At 24.2% G+C, this 19,008-nt stretch overlaps 1 protein-coding gene across 3 annotated transcripts; it reads left to right on the top strand.

The window, feature by feature from the left end:
- The first annotated feature begins 1,826 nt into the window (after positions 1-1,826).
- On the top strand, positions 1,827-17,500 carry LOC126900556 (transcription initiation factor TFIID subunit 2). 3 transcript variants are annotated; one of them, XM_050676367.1, is made up of 19 exons: positions 1,827-2,102; positions 3,256-3,309; positions 3,388-3,551; positions 3,678-3,894; positions 4,662-4,900; positions 5,258-5,479; positions 5,547-5,760; positions 5,836-6,126; positions 6,802-7,010; positions 9,187-9,426; positions 10,408-10,660; positions 10,727-10,867; positions 12,302-12,495; positions 12,619-12,830; positions 13,900-14,122; positions 14,530-14,659; positions 15,675-15,866; positions 16,037-16,345; positions 17,150-17,500. In XM_050676367.1, the coding sequence occupies exons 1-19, from the start codon at positions 2,058-2,060 to the stop codon at positions 17,342-17,344; spliced, it is 3,744 nt and encodes a 1,247-aa protein (XP_050532324.1). In that variant the 5' UTR covers positions 1,827-2,057; the 3' UTR covers positions 17,345-17,500. The 3 variants fall into 3 exon arrangements, with proteins under 3 accessions (XP_050532324.1, XP_050532325.1, XP_050532326.1); XM_050676368.1 differs by lacking the exon at positions 1,827-2,102 and adding an exon at positions 2,134-2,164 and having other exon boundaries at positions 3,257-3,309; XM_050676369.1 differs by lacking the exon at positions 1,827-2,102 and adding an exon at positions 3,061-3,088 and having other exon boundaries at positions 3,257-3,309.
- The last annotated feature ends 1,508 nt before the right edge of the window (positions 17,501-19,008 follow it).

The raw sequence follows: 19,008 nt of genomic DNA, 5'->3' as shown, positions 1-19,008 counted from the left end.
GAATACTCCTTACTATATGCATGTATAGAGAGCGTTTACGTATTATAGTTTACTAGGTTTACTCGCACTATAGTGTATATAAATTTAAATTAAAATTTGTATAAGCATCTAAAATGAAATTGCTATATATTCTTAGAGAAATAATACATTTAAAATTATCCCGCTGGACCTTATCACCAAATAGCGTATTTTTAACACGCTTATATTAATTTCACATGTATGATTGTTGTAAGTTTGTTTGTAACTCTCCATGCGCCACGTGTTATTTTCGCGTATCCCGTCGTCTACGGCCTTGAGACTAGACTGTTGTAACGTATTCACCCTACCCCTCTCACCCATCACCGATAACAATATTTTCCTGCATAATTTTATTTTTGGTCTTCGTACCCGTACACGCAGGCGTATTATCAATATTATATATATTTAAACAAATTTTTATTGTTTTTTACTAGATATAAACATTTAAAGATTTGAATTTTTTTGAGTTACTATACATGTATAATACATTAGGGATTACAAATACAGGTAGCTAATTGGGTTTTTATGATGATATTCGCAGATATATAGCCTTTATTATCAATAGTAGTTAGACACAGTTGTGAGTTTATAAATACACTAACTGCCAATACAGAAATTATATTTATTTATGGTCATAAATGACAATAAACACTCCGTGACTTTAACATCGATGTCATAAAATAAAAATAGTTTAAAAAACTAAAAAACACGCTTTTAAAGCACATCGAATTAAAAAGTTAAAAATAAGCTTAAAACAATAATGAACAAAAAATACTAGTATAATTGTGAATAAAGCGTGGACGCTTTGTGCCATGTTTTTTGTACATTGAGCGCCCGACCCCTTTCTCACAATAATACTAGTATTTTTCATTCTTTTTGTTTTAAGCTTATTTCAAAAATTATTTTTAACTTTTTAATTCGACGTGCTTTAAAAGCGTGTTTTTAAACTATATTTATTTAATTCGGAGATAAACATTTTTAATTTCCATTTTTTACATATACTATGTTTTTACGCTTAGTTTAATTTAAGGTTTGTCCTAAATAATGATTCTTTAGAAATTGAATTTTAACGAAATGTTAAATAAATGGTAATGATTAAAGGATTTTTGATTGTTTTGATAAATGTGAAATGGCGTTTATTTTACGATTCCTATAAACGTTTGTGTTTGCTAATCGATATAAACATATGAGTGTATATATACATTCGTTTATATGTATTATTTCTTAATAATATTTCTCACTAATTGTATTCTGACCAAATATGAATTTATATTTATTTGTTAATGAACTCTTATTTCTTATATCATTGTGCCTTATAACGTTACACTAAAACTTATAATTTCTAACTATTGTGTTCTAATCAGTACACTTTGATATTTTAACTTTACCCCGTTTTGTGTATTTTGTGAAATACGCATTACACAGTCTTTAATATTTTATTAGGTTTTACATGGAGTATTTACTTCCGGAGATTGAAGATTCTCAAATCCTTAAAAGATTGCTCAAGTCAGATATAAAAAATCAAAATCATACACAAAAAAAAAAAAAATAGAAAATATTTTAAAAGTTTTCATCTTCCTCATTCATCTCCATACCAACTATTTGCAGGGCAAAATCAGTTCCACCAAAAACTACTTAAAAGGATAAATTTATTTGGACAGGATATCGATATTTTGATATTATCAATATTATTATATTGATAATAATCAAATATTTGAACATCCCTACCATTTATTCTATGTCCCTACGGACAGTTGTCCGTAAACAGACAGTGATAATATTATCAAATAGTAAACATAATTTTGTGACATGTTTAATTTTAAATCCGGCTAATATTTTATGCAAAAGAACAAATTTTGTTGTAATTGTGTCAGTTAACTTAACACATTTTTATTTAATTAATTATTCAATTAAATATACCTTGCTCTATTTTTATATTTCTTTTAAATGTCTGACAACAAAAAGTATTGTAGTGTTTTTAATAAAAACATGTTAAATCTGAATATACATTAAATAGTAAATTAATTATTTTATTAATCATGAAGAAAGATAAAACAGGAGATAACGCTAGACCTTATAAATTATAAGTATTTCACGAGTTAATTATAGTAAAAAAATTATTAGTATTGTATGCAAGATTTCAGTGGTATTTTTTACAAATATTTCTAAAATTGTTATATTTAAATCATTGCAACAACAACCACAGAAGTGACAGCTGCAATATTCTGGCTGTTTATAATTTTAAGGGTACCCTAATCAGTTGCTATATTCAAGAACTTGATGCTTTGATTTTAATATGTATAATGATTTATTAAAATAATTGGGTAATATTAGTTTCTTGTTATAATAAATAATATATAAAGTAACAATCAATGATGTACATATATTACACATATGTATCAATTTTATGATATAAATAGAGACCATATATTACAAATCAATGAAAAAAAATTTAGAATAAAGTTTTCTTATATTTAACATTTTGTTAAGTCACTTAGAATCTATTTTTTTTTTTGGTATAAAAAAGTATGTAGCACTTTTAACTTTCCAAAACTTAATTAAATTGTTGGACTTAAAATAATTAATATTGTTAAAAAATCTTATGATTTTGTACATCATTATAAATCAAAAAATTATAATAAATTACTAATCAACTTCTTTTACTCAAAAAATTTATAAAAAATAAAAATTGATTAAATCAACTTTGAATTAGCAATATTCATAATACAAAATGATTTTATTACTGAAATTAATTAGAAAAAAACTTTAACCTTTAATTTTTCAAGATATATGATAAAAAAGTTCCATTATTTAAGTATTTAATTTTATATTTTAATAAATAAAAATTAGACATTTTTAAAACTTTTGTTTTTTCTATTAGAGTTATTTATAATATTAATAAATTTAAATACATGATATACATTCTATTTTTAATATAATATTATTAATTTTTAGAATAATGATATGTTTTAAATTGTATAGTGATTTTTATAAATAATATATGATATTTAAAATGTTTGATCATATCCCAGGGCCCCCAAAATCCATGTTGCTGCAATGATTTATAAAGGTATTTTAAATAATCTCCATTTCCAATCTTTATTAATTTTTAATCCTAACTTTAATAAATTAGGAAAATTTATTTTAGTCTTATATAAAAAAATTATAATAATTTCCTTTATTTACTAAAATATAATTTTAATTTTTAAAAATTAATTTCAAACAATTTTCTTTACAGCCCATCAATTAGTTAGTTTAACTGGAATAAGTTTTCAAAGGAAAAATATATTGGTACTTGTTTTATTAAATTGCCTTTTATTATGTTGTCTAAAAAAAATGTTAATTTTTAACCAACATTTTTCTTTTCAGGGCATGGTTGAACTTACAATTATTCCTCTGAAAAGTAACTTACGATTCATTAAGCTTAATGCTAAACAATGCCGTATATACCATGTAACAGTAAATGAAACATTTGAAGCTCCCTTTCAGTATTTTGATCCATTTATTGATATCACTCAAGGAAGTCAAGAAGAGTAATTAACTATGGCTATTAATATTTCATAAATTACACAAATTTATTTACTAAACTTAAATAGATGTTATTTAATAGTGAAATAAACTTGATAGTATTGTAATAGTAATTATTATTATTAATATAGGCCAACATTAAGTATATTTTCTACTTGTCATTTAAGTGCAGCACAAGAGACTGACCCAGATAACAACAATGGAGAATTAGTTATAAGTCTTCCACCTGATATAACATCATTTATAAATGAAACCACTACTTTTAAAATAAATATAGAATATTCCTTAGAACAACCAAGTGGTGGTATACACTTTGTCATACCTGATGGTGAAGGATCTTTTAGTGAAGTAAAAATTATTTACTCATTTTTTTGCTCTTGTGTCAAATGTGACCAAGATTCTTTTTTAATCAATTAATCTTTGTATGATGTATATTTTAAAGAGTCTAATCTATGTGAAACGTAATCCTGAAAATGTATGGTTTATGATATTGTGGGTGGAGTGTTTAGTTATGCTAGATGTTGTATGTGGTTTAGAGATAAAGGGTTACTATGATAGTGTTAATATTGCATAAATGACTGTCATTATTTTAAATCAAATGTATTCACTCAGGACACATATTATAAATAATATATTCTTATTATGTGCGAGTGACATAGCAACAAACTTAAAGTAGCAAAAGCTTAGGACTTCAATAATATTTTTTTTGAAATCGCATGAAAAAAATTTTAAAATCAAAGGTTACTAAATTATTTTTAAAATAAGTGTTTTCTATATTATAAATTGTTTCATGTGATAATAATACTTTTTAAATAGAGATATTATGAGAGATTATCCATATTTTCAATATTTTTGAACTCTTAATACATAGGTAGAGGTTCCTAAACTTTATTCGTTAAATTCTGTCCAAAACTAAATTTAATCATATCTTCTATCAATAAATAAAATAAAATATTTTATTATTAAATAAATTTCTATTAATTCAAAAAATTACAAAATATATTTTTATGTTCAGTGAAATACTTATTCTTCACTATGGAGATGTGTCACCTCGTGACTTAAAAATTATAATTTAATAAAAAATGTAATTTTAATCTTATTGCATAAATTTTTAGCGACGAGCTCACATGTATACTAGATGTTTTGAGAACTCATCAAGGCTATGGTTTCCATGTGTTGATAGTTACGCTGAACCATGTACATGGAACTTAGAGTTTACTGTTGATGAAAATATGATTGCTGTTTCATGTGGTGATTTAATTGAAGTGGTAGCAGCTCCAGACTTAAGGCGTAAAACTTATTACTATAATTTATCAATGCCAACATGTGCACCAAATATTGCATTAGCAGTAGGGTAAGTAGTTATGTCCTTAGTAAATAACTGCAATTTAGTAGTTTAGTAAATAATAACAATATACAAAATATGGAATCAGAAAACTGCATATTAACTGGTTTTGACTACAATCAAGCTAAAATAAGAAAACTATACTTTATGAAATTATTACTGATATGACGTTGTAACTGTTTTTTAATTACCGAGTAGTAACAAATGTAGCTAATAATACATACTTTGTTATTTTCTCATTAAGAAAATAAGAGTTTAGTTGCTATTAAAAAAATCCAAGTTTGCATCATAGCATTTTTTATCATATTGATTTTAATTACTGTCAGAAATCATCTATACTTTTTTATTCAAAAAATTCTTTTTCAGGCCTTTTGAAATTTATGTTGATCCAACAATGCACATTATTACTCATTTTTGTTTACCGGGACTTTCTGAACTTTTACCTTTAGTCGCTAAGTACACTCATGAAGCATTAGAGTTTTATGAAGATACACTTTCAAATGGATATCCTTACAGTTGTTATAAACAAGTTTTTGTAGATGAAACTCCTACTGACTATTCATCATATGCATCACTGGGAATTATAAGGTAATCATTTTTTATTATGAGATTAAATATGATAAAATATTTTTTTAAGTATATTAAATATTTTTAGTGTTAATGTATTACATCCAAAACAAATTATAGATCAAGTTTATGTTTCAAAAAAAATTATGGCTCAAGTAATGGCTGAGCAGTTTTTTGGCTGTTTTATTTCGACACAAAATTGGTCAGATTGGTGGCTTACATGTGGTATAGCCTTATACATGTCTGGTTTATTTGCCAAAAAATGTTTTGGAAACAATACTTATCGTGAATGGATACATAATGTTAATACTATTTGATAATTGTAAATTTATAACTAGCATATAATTTTTTTATTTAATTTTTTTTTTTTATCAAAGGAATTAACAAGTTTAGTACGATATGAAGAAGAAATTGGACCAATAGTATTAGATCCTACTCAACAACCAGCTCCATTAAGCAGTGGTCTTATCAGTCCTGGTGGATCATCTAATCCAGGATTATCATTGTCATTCAATAGTGTTCAAAGTGCTAATGATACTTCAAATTTTTATTTTTCTACAAGAAGTTTACATACAATATCCCCTCGATATTTTCATTATATGACAAAAAAAGCTCATCTTGTAATTAGAATGTTAGAAAACCGTATTGGCTATTCACTTTTATTACAGGTAATATTAATTTTTTTGTTATGTTCGTACTTCCAATTTTTTAAAAATTTTCAATTATTTTATGTGAATAGTATTTAAAACCATTTTTACATAATTATAAACTTTATTTAAGTAAACTGTCTGTTAAAGAGTGTCTTAGACAAGTGGACAATTTTTAGTGAAAAAGTGGTTAAATCAAATAATTAAGTTATTTTTGTGTTATCTAAAAATTTTATTGAAAACTTTTCACTGCATTAACAACTGGTATCAATATTATTACCACAGGTAGTTAATTTATTTTTTCTTGTGATTTTAATTTGAAAAGTCAGTCACATTTACAATCAGAAAAAATATTTTAGTAAAGGCACAAGTCATTTTTTGATAGTTTTCATTTGAAAATATCAAACTAAAGAAATTAACCAAATTCAAATAACAATATATTGATAGCAAAATAGTTTTAATATCACTAACATATAAGTGTGCATTTATAATCTGTATATTCATATGACAATGAAATTAGTAGAAGAGTATCAAATTGCTCACAATTTTCAAAAATAATAAATATTTGTCAAAAATTAATTTGTATCATATTTTCTCATTAAAAATTTCTAATTATCTCCAAACCAGTAATTAGGTTTGTAAATAATTTTAAAATTTTTTAATATAATTTTAATTTTAAATGTTTTTTTCTTTTAGGTGTTAAACAAGCATTTATCTCTAGCTAGTAATGCTTCACAAAATCCAATGAGTTCTGGATTATGGGGTCATATGTTAATAAGCACTAACATATTTAATAAGACTATTTTTACAGTTTCTGGAATTGATATGTCTGTATTCATTGACCAATGGGTTAGGACAGGTGGTCATGCAAAATTTACTTGTTCTTTTGTATTTAACAGAAAAAGGTAAATTATAGATTTGATTTATTATTTAACATTAGATTTCTTCTAAAATAATAATAATTTTGAAAAAAAAATGTTGATTATTTTTAGTATTATTTATTTATTTAGTATTATTATTGAATTATAAATAGTTAAATATTTTAGCTTTGATGCAAAGTTCAAAAGGTATTAATTTTACTGTGTTTTTTTTATGTTTTTACTGTAATAAACCAAAAATAAAAAGAAAGAAAAGAGAAAAATATTGAGAAATTATTAAATTTGAGATTGGATAGGTTAAATATAAAAAAAAAATTTGGTGGCTACTTAGTAAATTATTATAATCATTATTTATTATAAGTTTTTGTAATTTTAATGTCTTCAATTTTATTTAAATTAATTTTCTCATTAATTATTAATGGTTTATCACGCAATAGATTGTTGGAAGTTCGAAAGCATAGGTTAAATTGTACACTTACCTTACGTCCTGTGTAATACAATAATATTTCAAGTAATCCAGCGTTGATTTCCGTATTAAATGCACTAAGTATACGATTTATACTATATGTCATATAGTTTATATAATTACTTACAAAAACGATTGAAAACTTTAAATAATATGATTTAATTACACAAAGTCTAAGACTGATCTTACTTGTAAAAGATTCTAAACACTCTGTATTTTATTATAAATACAATTTTGATTTTTTTCCTACTTATTGATTTTTTTTACGTCTATTGAATAAGTATTTTTTTTTTTTTTAGAGAGTATATTTTTTTATTGAGAGATCGATACCAATATTTCTTAAATTTTCCTCTGGCCTGGCCAAAACAAGATTCAGAAATATCTATATCTATGTAAAAAATTTATCAAGGCAGAATTGTGGTGGCCCAATGTGTCCCGGTGCTAAAATAAAGCACCTTGAAAGGATGCGGTACAATAATTACCAAGACAAAAATTAAACACTGCAAATATATTCGTAAGTTTCTCTGCGTTGTCTGCCGGCGCAATGTTTATTAAAACAAAGACATTAGCAACGAGACTAGCTACCCAATAAGAAAAGCTCATAATAAATTTTTATTATTAAATAAAAATCTAAATTTAGGTTGGATTTACTATTAAAATAAAATAATTTTAAAAAAGATATAATGTTTAAAATATTATTTGATGTTTATTTTCATAACAAGAAAAATAAAATATTATTAATGATTGAACAAATTAAATTAAATTAAAAGATTCACCAAAACAAAATTTACTTTAAAATTTCTAAGTGTCATTTAGTTTTAAAGAAAAATATTCTAAGTCCAAATTAATTAAAAAAATCGACTAAGTCCCGGAGAGTGAAATCTTGAGTAGAGTGTCGTAGATTTTGTGTACTTTAAAATTGTCAAAAGAACTGGTTTAGATGGGGAAAAATGGCTTTTTATAGTCTGAAGGGGGTAGCCCAGCGATCTCTACCGTGATCCTGGAAGCTGAGGCTTTGTATTCTAATTGGTTAATTAAAATGGGGTCCCTGCGTGTAGGCGTTACTTAATAATTTCTACAAGAGGGAGATTTTATCATATAGTTAAAGGGTTATTTTGTATTTTAAATAAGAGAACCCTGTTTTGGTGATCTTGTATAATCATGATATGTGACATACATGTACTAATGATAACATCATATTATATGTTAATATTATATGTAATAATATAATATTACATTACTTTTTCGCAGCTCTCACCTGACCGATTTCTTTCAATGATATGTCAAAAGCTTACAACTCGTAACTTGTTGAAGACATTCTCTAAAAAATTGAAAAAATTTCCCTTTTTCTCTATAAATGAGGGACATCCCCAAAAAAATTTTAATTTTTTAAAATTGTTAAATATAATTTTAAGTATTTTTGCAACTGTGTTATTTCATCTAAATTAGCCTGATAGTTATTTTTAGATTCTTGGTACTTTACAAAATAATTTTAATTATTAATCTGATTAAAACCCCTTACAGTGACTACATTTAGTGATAAAATTTTTATTGTTACATGTCTACAGAGTTGGGGTACATGTAGTTTAAGGTTTTTTTTTAAAAGTATTTTAATCATTACTTTTGTTAACTTTTGCTAATACTTGAAGGTAAAAAATGATCTAATTTTTCTAAATATATCCACTATTCTATATGTGTGTTGTATATTAATAATAATATTTCTTTGTATTTTTAAAGGAATACATTAGAATTAGAAATTAGACAAGATGCATTACTTCAGAGAGGCATAAGAAAGTATGTTGGTCCATTGTTAGTTAGCATTCAAGAACTTGATGGTCCTTTTAAACATACTTTACAAATAGAAAGCAATGTTGCTAGAGCAGATATTACTTGTCATTCTAAGAGTAGACGTAATAAAAAAAAAAAAATTCCATTGTGTACTGGAGATGAAGTAGACATTGATTTAAATGCTATGGAGTAAGTGTTATGGAGTTAATACATAATCTTCAAAATGTTTTAGAAAATCTGTTAACTTAACCTACCAAACTTAAAAATGTACTTATATTTAATGGATCCCAATAAAAAAAACTGTTGAATTCTAATTATAAGGATATACAGAATGATTCTTCTATCATAAATTAATTCATCAAAAAAAATTTTTTTAGTAAAAGTTTAAGTTAAAAAAATTTTTATACAATAATTATTCCTTTCTTAGATTACATTTAATGTATATTTTTTCTTATTTATCTCTATTAAGAAAACATTTTTTTATAATAAAATTTTATTTTTTGCTACATTTTGAAATAGACATTTTTTTTAAAAAAGTGCTATGGGTCAAGTATTCATTGAGTTAGTATTGAGTTCATATTAATGCATAGAGTGGTTATGTTATATGGTTGGGTGAAATCTGTATACTTTGCCCGCATTCCATACCTACTCTATTTATTAAAATGTTGGTAACTTGATAATTATAGATCCTAAAATTATTGTTCATCATCAAAATTTATCGTAAGAAAAATACTAAAAAATGTATTTTGTTCCAACCAGTGATGTATTAATTGTTCAAAGTATACATTAAAGATAAATGGTAAATTATAGGGAGTCGAAACATTAGATTGCAAAAATTAAGTATCGTGAAGTACAAATTTAACATAATTTTAATACTGAATTAACTTGAAGTTAAAACATTATTTAAGTAAAAAATATAACAAAATAAATTAAATGTTAAATCGTTCAAAAAATTAATGATTTATTTAATTTTTTATCAAGTTAATGCCTAGCCTTGATGAAATGCATATTAGATTAAGGTGAATAACAGAGTGGTGTTTAACCACATTTTTTTTACCTTATTAAAGTCATTGTATAGTCATTATCTATATAATACCCTTGTTTTACAACATTTGATTTGAAATAAAAAAATATTTTTGAAAGATAAAAATTTAATTGGTAATCCTTTAGTAATGATTCGCCAGTACTTTGGATCAGATTGGACCCTGAAATGACTATTTTACGTAGTTGTATTATTGAACAACCTGAGTATCAGTGGAATTACCAGTTAAGACATGAAAAAGATGTGACAGCTCAAATGGAAGCTGTTGTAGCACTTGACAAATTTCCAACAATTGCAACACGTAACGCTCTTTGTGATATAATTGAAAATGAACAAGTATACATACATATAAGGTGTAAAGCAGCTCATTGTTTAACAAAGGTATATCAAAAGTTTAACATAATTGTTAAAATTAAAACAATTTTAAATTTTCTTTATATTTTTCAGATTGCTAATGCAATGGTTACTAATTGGACTGGTCCTCCAGCCATGTTAGCAACATTTAAAAAGATGTTTGGTTCATTTTCTTGTCCACATATAATTAAACAAAACAATTTTTCAAATCTTCAACATTACTATATTCAAAAAGTAACTATTTCTAAATTGTTAACTTCTTTATACTCCTCTTATGCTTTTACGATTAATTTTATGACTGTTGTCCATAAAACTAAGAATGTAGTTTTATTTCTTATTCCTATTTTATCTTTCAACTTTATTTAAAGTTAAATTCTTATTTTTCTTATTTGTTTAATTAATGATACCCTCTATACTCAGTTCTGTAAAGAATACTTTTTGAAAATAATAGTGCTCAATTACTTTAGAAAAATATTTGTAGTATTTTTTTATCTTTATGACTATGGGCATGATGGGTGAAAATGGTTGAATGAGACTAACCTAATAAATTGTTATAACCTCTACAAAAAATTTTTAAATTACACAAATGATATAAAATTATTTTTTTTAAAGATTTAATATGACAAGAACTCTCAAATTATAATTTAAAATTTTAAAAATTATAAATTAAACTTATATTTATTACTTATTATGTGAATATCAAATATATGTATGTTTATATATATTTTTATTAAAGATAATTACAAAGAATATATTTTTAACATAGTCCCAAACTTTAAAAATTAAAAAAAAAAAGTAACATAAAGTATACCCTGAATCAAAAATCATTAAAGATGTCAAAACCTGGTGGGACATCTGTTTATTACATAATTAAATTTAAATTTAAATTTGTATACTCAAAATTATTTTTGGTCATAGAAGTTCTTTTAGATCAATTGTTTAATGTTTGTTCTATGAAACAACTGTTCAATATATGTATGAGTAGTAATGAAGTTATTATTAGAATGAAAACCTAGTAAAATGAAAAGCTATATTAAAAACCTGTTTCTTTATACACAGGAAGTAGAAAATATTATACAATAAAAAAAAAAAAAGAGTACTTGACTCCTAAAAGGTATAGGGGATGATCATAAAACATACTCTATATAACATAAATGGTTGGATTTGGTTTGGTTATATTATTTGGATATACATATATTTCTAACAAAATAAAAAAAAAATCCCAAAAAATGATTATTTTAATAGGATTTGAGTAGTTATTTTTAATATAATCATTCTGTATACAAACAGAAGGTGAAACTATATACATAAAACAATACAATGTAGGCATTGTATCAACATAATAATTTGTACACTATTTAAGCACTATTTGTTTTCTTACTTTACTATCATATCTTTGCAGCTATAATTGACATAGGATGTATCTATAATGCTTTATACAAAATTGTATTGTTCTTTTTAGGAAGGTGGGTAATTTTTCATAAAAAAGAATGTTACACATTTTACATAACACTATATTTTTAATATTATTTTATTAGTTTAAAATTGTAAAATCATTTAACTTGTATTTTAAATACTTTGGGTATAAATATGGGAGCTAGTTAAATATTAATAAATTAAAATTGTATAATTATTCATCATTGTTAATTATTTTTTACTCTGTTTCAGACAATTCCAGTAGCAATGGCAGGTTTGCGAAATTCTCATGGAATTTGTCCTCCAGAAATATTGAAGTTTATATTGGATTTATTTAAGTATAATGATAATAGTAAAAATAGATATTCAGATAATTATTATAGAGCAGCTTTAATTGATGCTCTTGGAGCAACAGTTACTCCAGTTATATCACTAATGCAAAAAGCGTATGTTTTTTAAAATATTAATGATTTAGTAGCTAATATTTTCTAAATAATATAAGTTTAATACAGAGAATTTAAATATTATTGTGAGTAAATATTTATTAATATGTTTTGTTTATATTTCAGTTGTGATATAACAGCTGATTCTCTTTCTGGTGATTCAAAACTAATTCTTGAAGAAATTACTCAACACCTTAATATAGAAAAACGTTTGCAAACGTATAAATATCCAATCACTATTGCTTGTTTAAAAGCTATTAGGAAATTACAAAAATTTGGTCATTTGCCAAATAATCCTAATATATTTCGCTCTTATGCATCATATGGAAATTTCATTGGTAAAATTAAATGAAGAATTCATTGTATAATATAAATATACAGGTGTCTGAGATCTAAATGATTTTTTTTAAATCAGATCATAAACTGATAAATTGTACAAACTTGCACTACTGATCCACTGTATGAAGCTCATACTAATATTTGCGTATAATGCGAACTTCACTCAATTACAAAAAATTTTGATGAGATCCTAGCAACTTTAGGGTAAGTACTAAGCGAATTACGAATATTATAATACATAAAGTGGTATGCAGTGCAGGTGAGTACAACTTATACTGGTGTATATGTCCTCTGTATGTGCTACATATTCACTTTATGTATTAAAATGTTTGTAACTCGCTAAGTACTTATCCTAAAGTTCCTATCATCCCATCAAAATTTGATCAAAATTGGTTATTTTGAAATATTAAAAAAAATTAAATTTTTTATTATTACAAACAAATAATGTAAAATATAATTTTAACACAGTCTAAAAATGCATAAATTATAAAAAAAAATAATATTTGATTTTATCGAAAGTTATAGAAGTTATCATTAGATCTGTTCTCCTGTAAATAGGATATAGAAAAATTGAATAGTATTATGGTGATGTTTTATGATGGCTAAAAATAACAATACTAAAATTAAAATTTTTTAACTTAAACAAGGCAGGTTTCTGGAGTTCCTCCTTCAATAATTATTTAAATTAAAAATAAATGTCACTACCTTTTCCCGAAACATTTTTGGAGCAAATTGAGGAGTCTGTTGTTAAAAATCAAATGATTAACTCAATTATTGAATTATATAGTCGAAAAAAAAATAGTAATTTTTGTAAATTAAGTTCTAAAATCGTTTAAGAAAAATTTTTTTAACAGTTTTCTGTAATTTTTAAAATAACATCACAGGGTTTTTTAAAAATAAAATAATTTGTCTTTTTATTACCCAATAATAAAAGCCTCAATGCATGTTTTGTATTAGTCTGTTCATTTTCTGACTCAAGCACTGCTTACTGTATACTAACCTAAAAAACAAATTTTTCAACTTACTTTTTCATAGTATAGGTGTTCAATTTATCATTGTTTTATATAGATGTGAGACTTTGTGCTTTAGAAGCTTTAGTAGATTTCACTTGTTTGGATGGACGTTGGGAAGATTTAAAATATTTAATAGATATAGCTGACAGTGATCCAGATCCTAAAGTTCGAAATGAACTTGTTCGAATGTTATGTAAAAATCCTCCATTCACTCCAAAAAAACCAAACAATAGGTTGAATAATGAGTATCTTGTTCATCATTTATGGAAATTAATCAAGTAATGTATTTGTTGTTTAATTTTATTTACAACTAGCATACTAACTATGAATGATAATTATAATGTCCCTATTTCATTACTATGAAAAACTCCAGCTACTATTAGCTGAAGTTTTACTATATATACTTTAAGATAAAATTTAATAATTTTACAATTACATATTATGTTCAAATTACAATTGGTAATTTAATTCAAATATATTTAATATTTTAAAAAATTGAATTAGTTTGCTTGTTGAATGTCTTATTCAGCTATTTATAATTGAAATTTCATAATTAAAAAAAAGGGGGGCTTAAATGTTGTGTTTATGTTATTATGAATGTAAGTTGTTCGCTTTCTTTTTTAAAATAATAATTTAAATTAATATATAATAAAGTTTTACAATTTAATTTTTTTAATTTTTGTAGTTCTTTGCTTTCATATGATACAACTCTAAGATGTAACTTTATTGATTTGTATCACACATTATACGGAAAACAAAAAGTTTTACGTTCTGAAATAGCTGCATTATACAAACCAATTAAGGTTGAAGTAGAAGTAAGTTTTATTATTTGCTCCTCCTAAAAATATGAATTATAAATAATACAGTTTTTTGATTTTAAAAAATTGTTTTAAATTGTGTTACTATAATTTAGAAATCGTTAGAGGTTAAAATAATATTTAACTACTATTTGAAATAAAATATTATAACAATTTAATTTAGTAAAAGTTATATTGACAATAATCCCAACTACTTGGGGTCGGCCACCCTTATCCTAAACTTCCACTTGACACATTATCTACGCTCACATTGGCCGTCCTCATATTGCATTCAATAACAACCCTCCATCACATTTTTGGCTTTTCTCTACCTACAACAAATATAATATAAAACGGTAATTACAATAAAACAACAATGACATACCACAAACAGTAAAAAAAAAAATTTACATAGAATTTTGTAATACTACATCAGCATAAATTATAATATTTTACTTAACAGTAAAATATAAATGGTTAAACTAAATTTTAATTTTTACTTCAACAGAAATTAATTTATTAAATATTTGTTTTCTTATTGAATTTTAGTGAAAGATTATTTTATTTTTCTCGATCTTAAAGTTATTTAAATTATTGTTTATTCATATTAGAGAACCAATGAATTCTTAACAGAGTATTTTGAAATATTATTCAAATAGATAATTCAAAAAATGTTTGAATTTTTTAATACTCTTACGTCATTAAAAAAGAAAATTAGACTTATCATTGTTGAATTCTTAGGTACAGATATATGGTAACCAAGAAGGATAGTTATCATGTTAGTTATCACGAGTAATCATGTTTTTTAGGATATGCTTTAAAGTGATCAATAAAAATATTAATTGAATCCAGTATCTTCTGTTAAATCTGTATTCTGCCACTAAAGATATCTCTTATTTTCACTAAAAATTCACAGTTTTTTTTCAAATAAATAAAATTTACATCTCATTTATAAAAATATAATTAAGTTGAATAATCTTAAAATTGTTTTAATTATGTACTTATTAATTGATATATTTGATGTATATTTTAGGCTAAATCTTGTACTCTTCCTAGTATAATAGTTGAACCAGATACTAATTTAAATGAAGAACGTGGTATCAAAAGGAGTTCAAATTATGATGATCCACTGATGATCCCTCAAGTTACTGATGATATAGTAAAAATAGAAGATAACCTTGCTCAAAATGCATTTGATGATCCATTATTTAAAAAGAAAATTAAGGTAAATTAAGAAATTATATTCTTTTGGTTTAAATATATATCTTATTTAGTAAGACATTAAATGTGTTAATTAAAACAAAGTTCTCCTTATTTATTATAATTTAAAAATATGACTTCTAGATTAATATAGGATCAATAAAAAAAAATTTGTTTTTAATAATTTTTTTTAAGACTGAGGTTAAAGAAGAATTACAAGAAATACTAAATACTAATAAGTGTGTGACTCTAATTTCGAGTGTTCAATCATCTATTGAAGTAACTGAACAAAAAACTAAGACTGGATATTTTTCGGAAAATTCAGCATCTCTTCCTGGTATTATGGTATCAAATACATCTGGACCTGTTGGGTTTGAGCCAGGAATGTTTAAAGCTAAATCTGATGACATACTAATGAAACAAGTAACACAATCTGAAACAAGTAAACATCATCATCATCATCACCATCACCACCATAGCAAAGTTGATGGATCAAGTACTTCTGTAAATATTATTTATAATATAAATAATTATAAAAAATGAATAATACAGTAGAAATATGATAAATCTAAAACCTCTAAAAAGCAATATAAATTCTATATTCTTGACAAAACTTTGAATACTCAAAAGAAAAACTAGTTAATTCAAAGAAATTATTTATTTTACATAAGTTATTAAGTTTTTTTACAGTAATTTGCTTTATATCTAATTACAAATTAAGTATGGCAATTATTATTAATTATATTATATATTTTGATAGTTTTTCTGAATAGAAACATTTTTATATTTTCATCAAATTGAGTATAATTAATTGGGATTCGACAGTTACTTGTGCATGGCTAAGAGTTATGAATATAAAAATAATTCTAATAATTTTCCAAAACTATTTATATTGAATTTTTTCCCCTAAAACCTTAATAATTTGAAATTCTCTTTAAATTGAAAAAATAAATAATTTCCTTTAAGTTTTGATTTATCGAAGTTCTACTAAATATCTGTTAATGTCAGAATGTAAATTGGGTTTTGTATACAATTCCGAAGTTTTTTGAAACCAAGGTTTTAATTAAAAGTATGAGTTTATGATGGCAAATGTCAAAAAATTTAAATGGCAAACTCTTACATTTTATGATTATCTTACAGACCATTCCAAACAGAGGTATTTTATAACTTTAACTCAAAAATTTCATGTTTAATTTTTAAACTAAATATTATGTATAAATGATTTAATGGAAATATTTTATGTCAAAAAATATACTAATAATTAAAGATAAAATTTTAATATTTCTTAAACTAATTTTTCATTTTTAGAGCAAGAAAAAGAAAAAGGAAAAGAAAAAACATAAACACAAACATAAGCATAAACATGAACACAAACACAAGCAAGACAAAGCTAAAGAAAAAAAGGATGAAAGCAGTATAATAAAAGTAAAAGAGGAAACATTAACATCTGGTGGTAGTTCTAGTAGTGATGACACATCAAGAGATTTGGGTGTATTTATCTAATGATATATACTATAATACAAATTTGTGTCACAGAATTAAAAAACATCCAACATTTATAAAACTATGAATATATTATGAAATTCGTAGTATTTATGTAATTTTGTTGTACATGGATAGATTAGTATTTATGAAAATAAAAATTTCTATTTTCAACTATTTTTTTATGTACATGTATGATTATTTTGTATATATTTTTATATAATATTATTACAATTGGTTTGCTTCATATTTTGATTTAAAATGTCTTAGATTGTACGTATTTAATGTTGTAAATGTCACCTATTAAAATTGAATAAACTATAAATCCAAATAAGTATACTAAAAAAAAAAATTAAACTTCAAATTAATTAACAATTAATTTAATATTATTATTACTCAGTTGAGTTATAGAAAATACTATAAATTAAGATTATAACTAATTCATTTCTTTCTTTTTTTTTTTTTTTGTTAATTGTTTTATAATAAAAATCAGTCGTTGCTTTTGAATATAAACATTGTAACATTAAAACTGTTTGTATAATAAAATATAAGATTTACAATCCTATTCTTTATTTTCATATATTAATATAAAAAATTATTATTTTTACTGAATTATTAAAAATCAGGAACTGTTAATAATATAAAAAAACTAGGCTCCGCTTAGCTGGGGCTCCGCCCCAGAACCCGGGGCCCTTCGAACCTTCGGTTGGGTTTGGAAGCCTTCGGCGCGTAAGCCTCTTCGGGCCGTCATCATAAGTAGGCCACTGATTCCGGTAGAAGTACCCGGCTACGCCGGGCACGATAAGTGTTTTTCAGAAAAAATATTACTTCAGAATCAGTGAAAACTATAGAAAACTATATCTAAAAATGTTATTTTAAAATCAGGAAAATTCAAAAAGAGAATATAGTAAAATGTATTGGGTATAAGGTTGAAGCCTCTTAATGAGGTATTCCCTTTAGGCCTATTCAAAAATTATTTTAGGAGGAAATTTAATATTTTTTACTTTGTTAAACATGTTATAGAAATTTTTTTGCTAAAATTAAAGTAATGATGAAAAAAAAAGGACATTAGGTCCTTATATATTAGAAGTTGCCTAAAAAAATATTGATATCGCTTGTTCAAGAAGGGGCCAATCTCTCTTAAATACACCCCTGTTATATACAAAAATTATTAATAATCTAATTATAATAATTGTGTTTATATTATAGAATAATTAAAAAAAAAATTTAGCAGGTTATTATAAGTAGCACATTGTAAATTAAAATTAAAATTAATAATAAAAATAAAAATTTAATTTTGATAAATATATTGGTAACTGCGTTTTAACGATGAACATCATAGTTATCATAGATGAATCCCAATTCAAAAGATAAACTCATAGTCTCATACATCATATATGAGAAAAAAGAAAATTATTAACTCTGTACTTAGTACTGTTCTTATAATGAAAGTACAAACTTAAATAATTATAACGTCTTGAAATTTATATATAACATATAACATTCCTTGATTAAAATAGGGCGAATGCAAAATAGTGTCCTAATAATAATACATAATACACCATATAATTAAGGTTCATAATAAACGTATTGTGGTGAACTGGGTTTCTAAGTCCAGTTTCAGCCAGTCGGAAGAGTACCAATAGGAAGAGTCAAAGTAAAAATACAATGTAACATTCACTATG

The sequence above is a fragment of the Daktulosphaira vitifoliae genome, unplaced genomic scaffold, assembly GCF_025091365.1.
Source record: "Daktulosphaira vitifoliae isolate Bord-2020 unplaced genomic scaffold, ASM2509136v1 Scaffold_3, whole genome shotgun sequence".
Lineage (NCBI taxonomy): Eukaryota > Metazoa > Arthropoda > Insecta > Hemiptera > Phylloxeridae > Daktulosphaira > Daktulosphaira vitifoliae.
The sequence above is the reverse complement of the archived record's forward strand: the minus strand, read 5'-3'. Positions and strand labels throughout refer to the sequence as shown.